Raw genomic sequence first — 13,131 nt, 5'->3', positions numbered from 1 at the left:
GCTAGTGTGATATATTATTCAAGCAAGTCTCAAGTCCTAAAATTTGCACTTAAGTCTGACTCGAGTCAAGTCATGTGACTCGAGTCCCCCGCCTCTGGCAAAATGACATTTTTGTCACATGACTCAGCTATGCATGAATATTCACTTGTTAGAACACAGACGCATTCTCTTCAAAAATACAAGATTAATGTTGTTTGTGATGATACTGAGTTATTAGTGTTTGTGTTGATCAGTGTTGTGTGTGATTGTGTTTATGAGCAGCTGCAGTATCTCTCAGCTGTATCAGTGCAGTCACTGTGACTCTGACTGACGGAGGTTTTTGTACGACTCTTTATCACTGTGTGAACACAGCTTTACTGTTGATCCAGTGTCCACTCTGACAGAAATAATCTCCTGTATCTTCAGTCTGGACTCCACTGATGGTCAGAGTGAAGTCAGTTCCATGATCGGCTCCATTTCCACTGAATCTAGATGGAGTTCCAGTATGAAGGGTTTTGATGCTGTGAACTAAAAGTTTAGGAGCTTCTCCAGGTTTCTGTAAGTACCAGGAGAGACAAGACTTACACCAACCGTTTGACTGACGTCCAATAGAGCTGCTGGTTTTACAGGTCAGAGTGACTGTTTGTCCGTTCTGAACATGTTTCTCTGTTGGAGTCTGAATTAGTCACCTGTCCTGCAGAACCTGAAGAACAATTAAAAGACATGAAATTGAAAAAGTTTTTAAATTATTTTTAACAGCAATAAGTTAATCAAATTAAAGTCTTACCTTGAAAATGCATCCCTAAAGATCAAAATCAAGATATGAATGTCATTGTAGTTGTTGTGTCTGTTTTGATGATAAACAGTGTTAAACTCACAGCACTATAAACACTCTCAGAGCACTGAAGCATGAGCTGACAATGCAAAGTGACTCTCTATATTTGGATAATTTACCTGAAGACTGTCGCCCTCAATTTCCACCGGAAGCGGTCCACTGTGGTATAATAAAAGCTCCGCTGCTTTCGAGCCGTGTGTCGTGCTCGTTCAGCCTCCTTGTTTCGCTTTGACGACTTTCACCCTCACCCTGCTTCATTCTACTACGTTTATAAATCATTAGCTCATCCATGAACATGATTTCTGCTCGAATCCCGTGGGATTGTGGGGATGAAAACCACAACTCCCATGATTCCATACTCTTTGTTTCTTTTGAATGCATGCCCTCTAGCGGAGAAAAATTAGATATTGTGCCTTTGAAACTCTGATTTACTAATTACTGAGTTGAATGCAGTACAGAATGCAGTACTCTCTTACATAACTGTTTACTGACTATGGATGATTTAATTAAATAAATGGATATTTAATTGCAGTGTTTTGAACTGTAGCATCTGGACCAATCACATACACCAATTTTCATTTGATTTAACAAATCAATTATTCATTAGATTAACAAATGATCACAGATCCCTCTAAATATACTAGGTGCCAGGATGTCTGTGAACGACACAAGGCTCCTGGTTACCATGGCAGCAATGGCCCCTCAGCCAGATCAGATAAACCTTTACGACCTAATGGCATGTTTTGAGAGTTCTCCCTCTCAATACATTTTCCATAGGAAAGACACATAACGCTCAGCATAATTTGACTTTAAAAAGGCTCACAGTTCCGTTCCGGCTAGTTCTTCTTTTCTTTCTTCTGCTAAGAGTATGTGAGCTAGAACGCTTCTGTAACCTGCTAAGTCTGCAGCAGTCCTCATGCCTTGACTTTCCATTCACCAAAGATCTTAGTGTCTCAGATTATGTCTCTCTTAGCTCTTTTTCACTTTCCACTGGGAAGAAACTCCCAATCACCATCGAGTCAGGACATCTTTGGAGTTCATCACTCTTCAAAACCGGAAGAACATGATCACGACTCCTACACCACCAAACCTCCAAACCATCAAGATTTTGCACCCAGACGCTCGTTCCAGGCCAAGGAAATGCAAGTATCGTAGATTTAACTAAACAAAACAGTTTAGTATAAGCTATAGACCCTGTTATAAACGGCACTGAAGGCAACCTGTCCTCCAACTAATACGCTCGTATAGGTCGTTTGTCCAAATCCCTGAAATACGACCCATCAGAGCGTATACTACAATTGCGCCCCTATCGGCAAAAGGTTTATTTGCACTGTGATTTGCGTTTCGTGTAGCTCAGTTGGTAGATTATTGTGTTATACCTTGATATGCAATCATGCTATCATGGCTATCATGCTATCACTGCAGTACAGAATGCAGTACTCTCTTACATAACTGTTTACTGACTATGGATAATTTAATTAAATAAATGGATATTTAATTGCAGTGTTTTGAACTGTAGCGTCTGTAGCGTTTATTATGTCTAGCAAACAGCAGAGCTCCAGTAAGCAAATGTACTTCTCCAAAGTGAATTTACATAAAACATATACATCAAGACGCTTACTAAATGTTTATTTAACATCTGACAGGAAAATCTTTGATAAGTATTGCAGATGAGCACATTACAACATGAAACAGACAATAGACATCTGAGTGAGAGATGTATGTGTGCTATTATGTAGAATTCACTGTTGTCAACACCGCTTACATCAGACAAACACTACAAAAGTTACCTATAACATGAGTTACCTTTGTTATTTGTCCATTAGTACTGTTGATAAATTGAGGAACATATGTGTTGGATAAAAAGAGTTAACATAACAATTAAATGCAGCATTGAGCAGATAAATCACAGAGGAAACATGACACTTGTCTGGATGTTACAGGGAGAGATGAGACACACGTGTGTTGAGTGACTGATGAAGGAATGCTGCCATCAAAGGCTTAGAGCGAGTATTCTACAGAAATGAATGAAACATCTTAAGTTGTAGTTTACTCTGCTGAGCTTCATGCACAGGAGTGCTTGCTGCACAGGGTTCTGTAAGGCTCTCTGAATGGCTGATGGGGGCAGAGGGACAGCCTCAATGTCCCCTTTCCCATTCATGACCAGATTCCAGTCTGACTGCAGCAATAAGGGACATGACTGGACAGCAAAGACAGGTTGAAGGTGTTCACAGTGGTCAGCTGCTTCATCAGAATAAAGTCAGAGAATTGGCACAGCTGTAAGATGGCAGCAGGATGTTGGGTTCACCGCCTGTAAATATGTGATAGTTTCTTTGAACGATGAATTTGAATAAAGCTTGTTGTTCACTTGTATAGTATTTATTTATTGTGATGGTTTCTTTTAATTCATTCATTTACTCATTTTTATTCATGTTTTTTCCATTGTTGTCTGTAAATAAAATATAACTATTACATTAATTAATTCATTAATACATTAAATATACTACTAAAAATATATAATTTTTACTAAGAAATATGTAATGTAGTTAAGTATTGGTCAACATTTATCATTATTATTGTGCGTAAGTGTTGGGGTGGGTGCTAGCAATGCAGTACATGCTGGGGTAATCTTATTTTTTTTGTAGTAATACAAGCCGCCCGCCTCTGCTCACTCAAGCCGGTTGCATCTCACTCTAGACCGCAGCTAACTCTAGGCCTCTGGCCTCCGCTCACTCAAAACCGTGGTGTGTGACGCTGTTTCATTGAGAAAGCGAAACTACTTTGTTTGGCCTTCCAAAAGAAGACACGACTAGAAATCATGTTTATATCACATTTATAATGGGTTTTATGTTTTTGTCTCATCGCTCCGGCTGGACAGGCATCACAATATGTTAAGGGGCGTAACATTTCTGTCACACTCTTGAGGCATTCAGCCAATCCCAATGCACTGGATAGCTGGCCAATCACAGCACACCTCGCTTTTCAGAGAGATAAGCCTTGTAAAGATCGACGTGTTTCAGAAGGCAAGGCATAGAGGAGAAACAATAATGTACAGTATGTGGAAAATAATGTGTTTTTAACCTTAAACCACATAAACACATTTCATTACACCAAATACACAAAATAATGTTCTTTTTAGCAGCATCACATGACCCCTTTAACACAATATATTATTCTCAATATTTTCAATATAGCATTAAATCATTTAATATATTGATCATTCATACAGTATATAAGGAAATATATTTTCTTTGCATTAGGGAATATATTGATCATAAATATATGGAAATATATGTTTGTTCTATAATAGCTGTGCTGGAGCTCATCATTCAATGGAGTGAATTTGAACTTCTTACAGTTTCTTGTTAGATATTTTACTCTTATGTTTTCTTTTGTTTACACTTCAGTTTACACTCAGTTCTAAAGTGAAATTGTGTGACTGCAGCTCAGATCAAGTGAAAAGTTTATTGCATGAGCTGATATACAAACTACACAATCACTAAATACACTTCAATGAAATTACCAGAAGCAAATTATTAAAAAACACTTTTGCTGAAGCAACAATGGCATTTTATCTTGCTTCTGTGTCTGATGCAGTTTGCCATTTTCCAATGTGGTTTAATCGGCTGTATAGAGTCTAATATGATTTTATGCTGGTCTGTTGAGGTTTGATGGGTTCTGAAATGGTCTAATATGTTCAGAGCTGAGTTATGTTGAGTTTTTGAAGACCTGTTTGATTTTTTTGCTGTCTGTGTGACAGGAAAACCTTTAAACTTAAAGATGTTACACATTTAAACGGGGCTTTGTCAATCTTCATCAAAGTATATTACAAAAAACCATCATATCATATTATTAGTGTTTGTTCACTGATCAGTGTTGTGTGTGATTGTGTTTATGAGCAGCTGCAGTATCTCTCAGCTGTATCAGTGCAGTCACTGTGACTCTGACTGACGGAGGTTTTTGTACGACTCTTTATCACTGTGTGAACACATCTTTACTGTTGATGTAGTGGTAACTCAGACAGTAATAATCTCCTGTATCTTCAGTCTGGACTCCACTGATGGTCAGAGTGAAATCACTGTTAGATCCACTGCCACTGAATCTAGATGGAGTTCCAGTGTAACGGCTTGTTGCAGCATATATGAGGAGTTTAGGAGCTTCTCCAGGTTTCTGTAAATACCAGTGTAACTCATTACCATTCCACACATTACTGCTGGTTTTACAGTTTATTCTGACTTCTTGTCCTGGTTGAGCTGCTGTTATTGATGGACTCTGAGTTACAGTGATCTGTCCTCTACACTCTAAAGAAAAAAACAAAGAAAAAAAACATGAAAATTAAAAATTAACAATACAAAAAACAAAAAATAAAAAAAAAAAAAACAAAAAAAAAAAAAAAAAAATAATATAAATTTTATTGTACAAACCTTGAGCAAACAGTGTGAGAGTCCAGATGAGGATGATGATGTTGTTCATTGTTGTTGTTTTGTCTTGTGTGATGATGAAGATTGTGTTCTGTTCTGCTCTCAGTCATGAAATGTTAAACTCACAGCACTATAAACACTCTCAGAGCACTGAAGCATGTGCTGATGATGCAAAGAAGTGGGCAGGATTTACAACAGCTCGAGCTGCTACAACTAATACTGTAATATTTTTCTTTCACAGTAATGTTTTTAAACCATTTACTGATAAGTGAAAGTCGTGACATTTGCCAAGTATGGTGACCCATACTCAGAATTGGTGCTCTGCATTTAACCCATCCAAGTGCACACACACACAGCAGTGAGAAGTGAACACACCGTGAACACACACCCGGAGCAGTGGGCAGCTATATATCCAGCGCCCAGGGAGTAACTGGGGGTTCAGTGCCTTGCTCAAGGGCACATCAGCCATGGGTATTGAGGATGGAAGAGAGCGCTGTTCATTCAATCCCTCACACCTACAACTCCTTCCAGCACCGAGACTCGAACCTGCGACCTTCTGGTTACAAGTCCAATTCTCTAACCATTAGGCCACATCTGCAATTAATTGCACTGCTTGATTGTAAAATATTTGTTTTGTTCATTTGTTGTTGCACTGGCTGATGTGACACTACTCTTAGTCTTTATATTGACATCTATCAGTGTGGATGCAACATTTTCAGTTTCCAGTGTCACTGTAATAACATATTCACATTTTCTAGTCATTCATGATTCATTTATTTATTAAGCGAAAGTATCTGATAATAGATGTGTTATCAAGAAAAAGTGAATAGTATTCAGCTGCATTTAGATTAAACGAGTAAAAGTCTGTTGTGTTCTTTTTAATGTTGAATCAGTGTTGCTATTTGTGACCTATTTTTTTTCTACTTGTATAAATATCGTCAGGACTCATAATTGTGTCAAATGAGTCTAGACTGAAAAATGTAAATCTGAAAAATTTAATTGTCTGAAGTTACAGGTATTTTCTGAGAATTATAATGTGTAATTATCGAGCTTCATATGACGATCAAAAGCAATCATTATGAGAAACTCCATAACATCATCCATGATAAAAGAGGTCAAAGGTCATCAAATTTATTTAATTAAAAAGTGTTTTTTGGCACACAATTTGAAACAATGAATGAGAAATATAGGACATAAAGTCAAACTGAATCATGACTTCTGTGAATGAGAATAAACTGAAAAGAATAACATTGTCAGCAGCTGAGCTTCTTCTGCTCTCAGTGTGTTGAAGTGTTGTTTCTCTCTCTCTGCTGGAGTTTGTGTTCACTCGAGTGGAATAGAGGTTTTTGTACGAGTGTTTCATTAGATTGTATCACTGTGGTACACATTCGGTGGAGGAACTAAACTGGTGCTCGGTAAGTCTGTCTCTTTTAAATCTCCATTAAAACACAATTTAGATTGTATAAAATGTTTTAAAAATTAAAACAACAAAATCAGTATTTTTGAAATAATAAAAAAAAAAATAGTTTCACAATAAATATTTAAAATATTGTCATGTAACATACTCAGAAGAACTGAATTATTCACTTTTTCATAATGTGTCTCATTGTGACTTTTATCAGTTTATCATGTTTTTCTTTTATTAATTTCTATACTGTGTTCACATACACATAATCTTTTATTGTAGATATCATGTACAAAAGAGATCTGGCATTAAAATATAAATGTAGCTACTTTCTGTAGATCAATCAATGATTTTGAATATCTTTTGCTTATAATTTAGTGCTTATCTATTCATTTATTTATTGTCACACAATCTCTGTTTGAAACTGAGTTACATTTTGAGTTGAATATATCACCTAACTAAATTGTAAAGACTTTTTAGGGACATAAAAAGTACTGGGATTAAAAGCAGTAAATATCTTAGTATGTTTCATTTCATTTATGAGGTTTCATTGAAATGTATGTAGTGATTGTGTAATTTGTATATCAGCTCATTTAAAATGTTGATTTGGTTGTTTTCTAATCTAATAAGCAATATACTTTTCACTTGATCTGAGCTGCAGTCATAAAATGTACGTTTGAAATCGAGTTAAACTTTAAGACGTATAAACAAAAGAAATTGTAAGAGTGGAACATCTAACATAAAATTGAAAAATCTTTATGTCAGGGTACAAAAACTACAGAAATTAAATTCTTTGTAAGTTTGTTTAATTTTTGAGGTTTGATTTAAATGTATATAGTGATTGTGTAGTTTGTATATTGTATATTATATCAGCTGCAGTGATGTTGAATAAGATGAATGATGAGATTGTTGTGATTTTTACTGCATTCCACACGTCTGCTGCTGAAAGTCATGTTGAAATGATGTGAATGCTGCAGGGCAGAAGAGTGCTGGAGCTGCAGTGTGTTTTCTTTGTGTTTGTGGAATGTGTTGTGTTTGTCTCCTGCAGCTGGTCCCACAGTGAAGCCCTCAGTGTCTCTGCTGCCGCCCTCTTCTCTGCAGATCTCTGGAGACTCAGCCGCACTGCTCTGCCTGCTCAGCTCTTACTCTCCACAGGGGGCGCTGGTGAGCTGGACACTGGGACGGCTCAGAGGTCACCGAGGGGGTTGTGACCAGCGCAGAGAGCGAGCAGGACGGCCGCTACAGCCGCAGTAGTGTCCCTGACCCTCAGCAAAGCACGCTGGGAAGAGGGAGAGCTGTACGTCTGCAGAGTAACCACATGATGGAGCTCCTCATGAGGCCTCGTTCCACAAGAGTCGCTGTTAGTTGCTCGCACTGCTGATGTTTCTCCAGTGAGCGCTGCTCTCTCCTGAAGATGAGTGTATCTGAGTGTCCTGTGTCAGCAGGATTCACATGAGTCTAGTGCTGCAGCTGTAGTCATTTACAACTCAATACTGAAAGAGAGCTCTAGTGTCAAAGCACTGGCTGATCTTTCAATCTGCTGTGTTTGCTGCAACATTCAATAAAAGCTTCTCAACAAACTCCATTTGTGTCTGACAACATCATTCAACTAACAGATGAAGATGCATGTAGTGTTTTTCCAGGTGTTTTTCAGAAGCTCGATCAGTAGCAGTAAATCTAGTCAAATAAAGCTCTTGGGGTTTGAACATGGTCTCTGGAGACAGAGCTGCTCTATTCTGAGAGGATCACAATCACTCCACCCTCACAATGCAAATGAGATTTTCAGTCCACACTCCCAGTGTCTCTGTTTGATTGGTTACATGATCTGAACTGAAACAGACCAGTTTCACTTCTGCTGTAGTCAAGCAGCACATAGACAAACTCACCATTACATTTGTAGGAGATAGTGAAAACATATATGATATATCAAAAAAAAAAAAAAAAATCCATAATCAATCATCAAGAATCAGTCATTCTGATGTTAATTGTGTAAGAATGTAATTATTTCTGTGGGTCAAATGGAAAGCATCACGTCCAGCAGAAGAAGTGACTGAATGCAGTCTTCACATTTATATACACAAATAACATATAACACACAAAAATCATGATCATATTAAAAAAACACACACACACTCTCCACAAAAACAAAATAAAAATTTCTCATAAAAATATTGTTTTATTATTATTTTTTGTTATCTGATCAGTGTTGTGTGTGATTGTGTTTATGAGCAGCTGCAGTATCTCTCAGCTGTATCAGTGCAGTCACTGTGACTCTGACTGACGGAGGTTTTTGTACGACTCTTCTATCACTGTGTGAACACATATTTACTGTTGATATAGTGTCCACTCAGACAGTAATAATCTCCTGAATCTTAAATCTGGACTCCACTGATGGTCAGAATGAAATCAGTTCCATGATCGGCTCCATTTCCACTGAATCTTGATGGAGTTCCAGTATAAAGGGTTTTGATGCTGTGAACTAAAAGTTTAGGAGCTTCTCCAGGTTTCTGTAAGTACCAGGAGAGACAAGACTTACACCAACCGTCTGACTGACGTCCAATGGAGCTGCTGGTTTTACAGGTCAGAGTGACTGTATCTTTGTTCTGAACATGTTTTCTCTGTTGGAGTCTGAATTACAGACACCTGTCCTGCAGAACCTGAAGAACAATTAAAAACATTTAAACTTTTGAACTGAATAAAGAAAATAAAGTCTTTGAATTGCAACCTAAAATAATCTAACTATAAAATATAAGCTATGAACTATAATGTCTTACATTGAAAATACATTCCCAAGATCGAAAAAAAGATGATGAATGTCATTTTAGTTTTTGTGCCTGATGAACAGTGTCTGTCATGAAGTGTTAAACTCACAGCACTATAAACACTTTCAGAGCACTGAAGCATGTGCTGATGATGCAAAGTAACACTCAGTATTTAAATAATTTACCTGAAGACTGTAACTCAAACAGTGGAGAATATGCATAACATTAAACATGGACAAACTTACTGATAAATGTATAAAAATTATGATAAAGAAACACAATAACTGGTTACAAAAACAGTATTACTATGACTATTTGAGAGAGAGAAAAAAATACACTACAAATACACTGCTTTAAAATGATAAATGTTTAGAGTATGTAGTTTTGCTATAGTTAATTAGAAAATACATAGTCATAAAATGTATTTGTTCAAAAATGTGTAACTGTCCATTAATTCAATATAGTATTTAGAAAGAAAGAAAGAAATTGTATATAACTTTTCATGATATACATCATTTCACATCAGCTTTACAGAAGGTAAATGTTTCTACATTACAGTTAATAGTAATCTGTTATCAGAGGTGACTGTGTCAAAGTAATGTCCATATGGCAGGAATGTACAGTTCTCAGACAATACAAATCATGCAGTAAACATCACATATTCATTCAAGCAGAAATTATGAACAAGATTAAAGCAATGTGTACATACTGTTGTCATGATGACATAAGAAACATTTGGTAACACTTCAGAATACTGGTCTGTCGTGGATGAATAACTACACAGGAACAAATAACTAATGCACTAATAACATTCTAGTAACTACTATTAACTAACAAGAAACTCTGACTAACGATTAGGAAGAAATAGCACTCAACTGAAAGTGGTAGTTCACTACTAGCTAATCAGTAACTGCTTTTTTTTTCATATATCCCGGTGAATACTAAGAGCTACTATACAGGTTCATAATTAATGTGAATTATGCATAATGTATAATTAATTCTAAAGTGAAGATCATGGTAACCTAATACTAGTAATGACTCAAGTATTACCAAATTCTTCTAAAGAAGCTACTATTTATTTGATCAGTATTCTAAAGTGAGAAGCATCCCTGAACACACATTTCAGGTCTTCTGACGTCATTGTAAGCTTTTGAGATAGTATTGACACAACTGTTACTGCATCCTTCTAAAGCAGTGTTTTTCAAACCAGTCCTCACATTTTGTATGTCTTCCTATATCTGACACACACATTTCAGGTCTTGCAGTCTCTACTAATGAGCTGATGAGTTGAATCAGGTGTGATAGATGAGGAAGACACTGAAAATGTGCAGTGCTGGGGGTGCTCGCAGGACCGGTTTGAAAAACACTGTTCTAAAGGAATTACTAATTATCTGGATCAGTATTCTAAAGTGAATACTGATCCTAAGTACAATATACAGTATTCTAAACTTCCTGTTTGTTGCTGCCGTGTGTCTCGAGTTTTGAGCTCTGTCATGGTAATTCTTTATTGTCTATTTTTTTTAACCTTAAAATATATTTTATACACCATAATTTTTGTTTCTATAACATGTGAATATATCCTCTATCATATTCTACAACAAAAACAATCAGAGGGCCTAGTTTTATTTTGACTTCCCGAGTCCACTATTAGCTTATAGACCGTTAGCATCGCCAGCGTGGTTGCCGCTAAACCCGCATGCATTGCTAATACTCTATTCACACACATTACCATTGCTTTACTCACTGTTACTTACTTTAATGGCAGATGTATGTCCACCTTTGAGTGCAAGTGACGAGACATTCGAGCTGCATTCGGTACAGCTTGAGCTGGAGGTCGTGGAGAAGCAGATACGGGTACAATGCAAATGAGATTTTTCAGTCCACACTCCCAGTGTCTCTCGTTTGATTGTTACATGATCTGAACTGAAACAGACCAGTTTCACTTCTGCTGCCTGTAGTCAAGCAGCCCAGGTGAAAAGAAAATGTATTTTTAATTGTGCTTTTTTTTGGATGTACTTATTTAAAATCATACCATATTAAATGCATATTAAATGTATTATTTTTTGAAACAATAAGTACATCAAAGCATATTTCAACTTGTTTTGATTATTTCCTATATATTTTTATATATTAAATTGTGCTAAATTGAAAGCACTTCAATTACATTTAATGCAATTTAAGTGTATTTCTTTACAATTAATTTAAAATATTTAAAAAGATCTTGTTGCAAAATAAAGAAATACATAAATAAATAAATACATAAATAAAACATCCACGTCCAGGCATTCACATAGTCAGCAAAGTAAACAGCATTTATTCTAAGACAGGGCTACATTTTAAAAAAAAAAAAAGGACCCCCAACGTGTATCAGCCCAAGCAGGCCTTCGTCAGGGTGTGAGACAATAGAGCAGGGGTGTCAAACTCAATTCCTGGAGGGCCAGAGCCCTGAAGAGTTTAGATTCAACCCTAATTAAACACACATGATCCAACTAATCAAGTCCTTTAGGCTTATTTGTAAACTACATGGTATGTGTGCTTGAGCAAAACTCTGCAGGGCTCTGGCCCTCCAGGAAATGAGTTTAACAGCCCTGCAATAGAGAATAAGAAGTAGCTAAATAGATACACCTGTGACTATACATTTTCAGGATCTGACCACTAGATGTCTCTTGGGAGTTTCTCAAAACAATCCAAAAAAACTTTCACATACAACCCAACGGGCTGATAATGAAGTGAAAAATACAATATACTCACAAAACAATCCCAAACCAATATGATAATAGGTGGTTACCTGAGACGGGAAGAACTCCTACAGTAAAACTAATTCCGCATTGGCACACAAGCAAACAACCAGTATGCAAACACCTTACGCCCCCATGTTAAACGGATTCCAGCGTTCACAGCGGTTTGAAGTCCGTCAGTGCGTTCCAGGAGCGGTGCGTCTGCAGCAGTGCAGCCATCGGTTTACGTACCGAGTCTATTTTGCTGTGCTGCACGCGCTGAATTAAAATGACAGCGCATTGTTCGCGGTAAAAAACTATACATGGATTGACACGGAAATGCAGTCATTTCACAATAAATGAATACTAATTAAAGGCTTCCGTGTTATACACGCAACACATGGGCTTTTGGCTAAGGTTTAAAAACAAGAAAAAGAGCACCTTTAGATAAAAGAGGCAACATGATATAGGCCTATGGCCACTTTTATGGAACCAGAAAAAACAAAGTTCATTAAGAACCGTCGCGATTGCTTATAATAAAGATTTAAATGCAAAAGGCACGAGAATCGACTGTTTTCTGTCAGTGATGCCTTTAATTTTAAATATTTGCGATATCCCAACAAGAAAAGTAGGCTAATTGTTGTGTTTTAAATGTTTTGTTCGCTGCTTGCAGACACCGCCTTATGCTTGCTTTGTAAGTCAGCTTATTATACAAACCTAGAAGTCAAATGCATGAATAATTTGTTGTTGGTTATATTTATTAGGCTAAGGTTTAAACTAATGTCTTATGATTATGAAAGATTGTTACTGTTCTGTGATAAGAGTCACATTTTTTTTATTTATTATTTTTTTAAACATGGTTTTGAAATATATAATGATGAACAAATGTTGTGTTTGTGGACTAAACAGCCGCGGATTAGTAACGGATTGCAAACGCGTCCTGTGTGAAAGCACAATGGGTCCGTGCTGCTTCTGCACCACACGTAACGCACACGGACTGCATACTCAGACG

General features: G+C 36.8%; 1 long non-coding RNA gene and 1 gene segment (V, D, J or C); one reads left to right on the top strand and one right to left on the bottom strand.

Moving 5' to 3' along the window:
- Positions 1–4,747: 4,747 nt before the first annotated feature.
- On the bottom strand, positions 4,748–5,305 carry LOC122143711 (the record flags this gene model as incomplete). The annotated part of the segment is given in 2 exon segments: positions 4,748–5,115; positions 5,239–5,305. Coding segments are annotated over 2 exon segments (393 nt in total), but the record flags the coding sequence as incomplete, so codon positions are not given.
- Positions 5,306–6,479: 1,174 nt separating this feature from the next.
- On the top strand, positions 6,480–8,221 carry LOC122143712. The gene is made up of 2 exons (XR_006159327.1): positions 6,480–6,650; positions 7,689–8,221. It is a non-coding gene; the product is annotated as an uncharacterized LOC122143712 (long non-coding RNA).
- The last annotated feature ends 4,910 nt before the right edge of the window (positions 8,222–13,131 follow it).

Source organism: Cyprinus carpio, unplaced genomic scaffold (genome assembly GCF_018340385.1).
Source record: "Cyprinus carpio isolate SPL01 unplaced genomic scaffold, ASM1834038v1 S000006491, whole genome shotgun sequence".
Lineage (NCBI taxonomy): Eukaryota > Metazoa > Chordata > Actinopteri > Cypriniformes > Cyprinidae > Cyprinus > Cyprinus carpio.
This window is presented reverse-complemented; position numbering and strand designations above follow the sequence as displayed.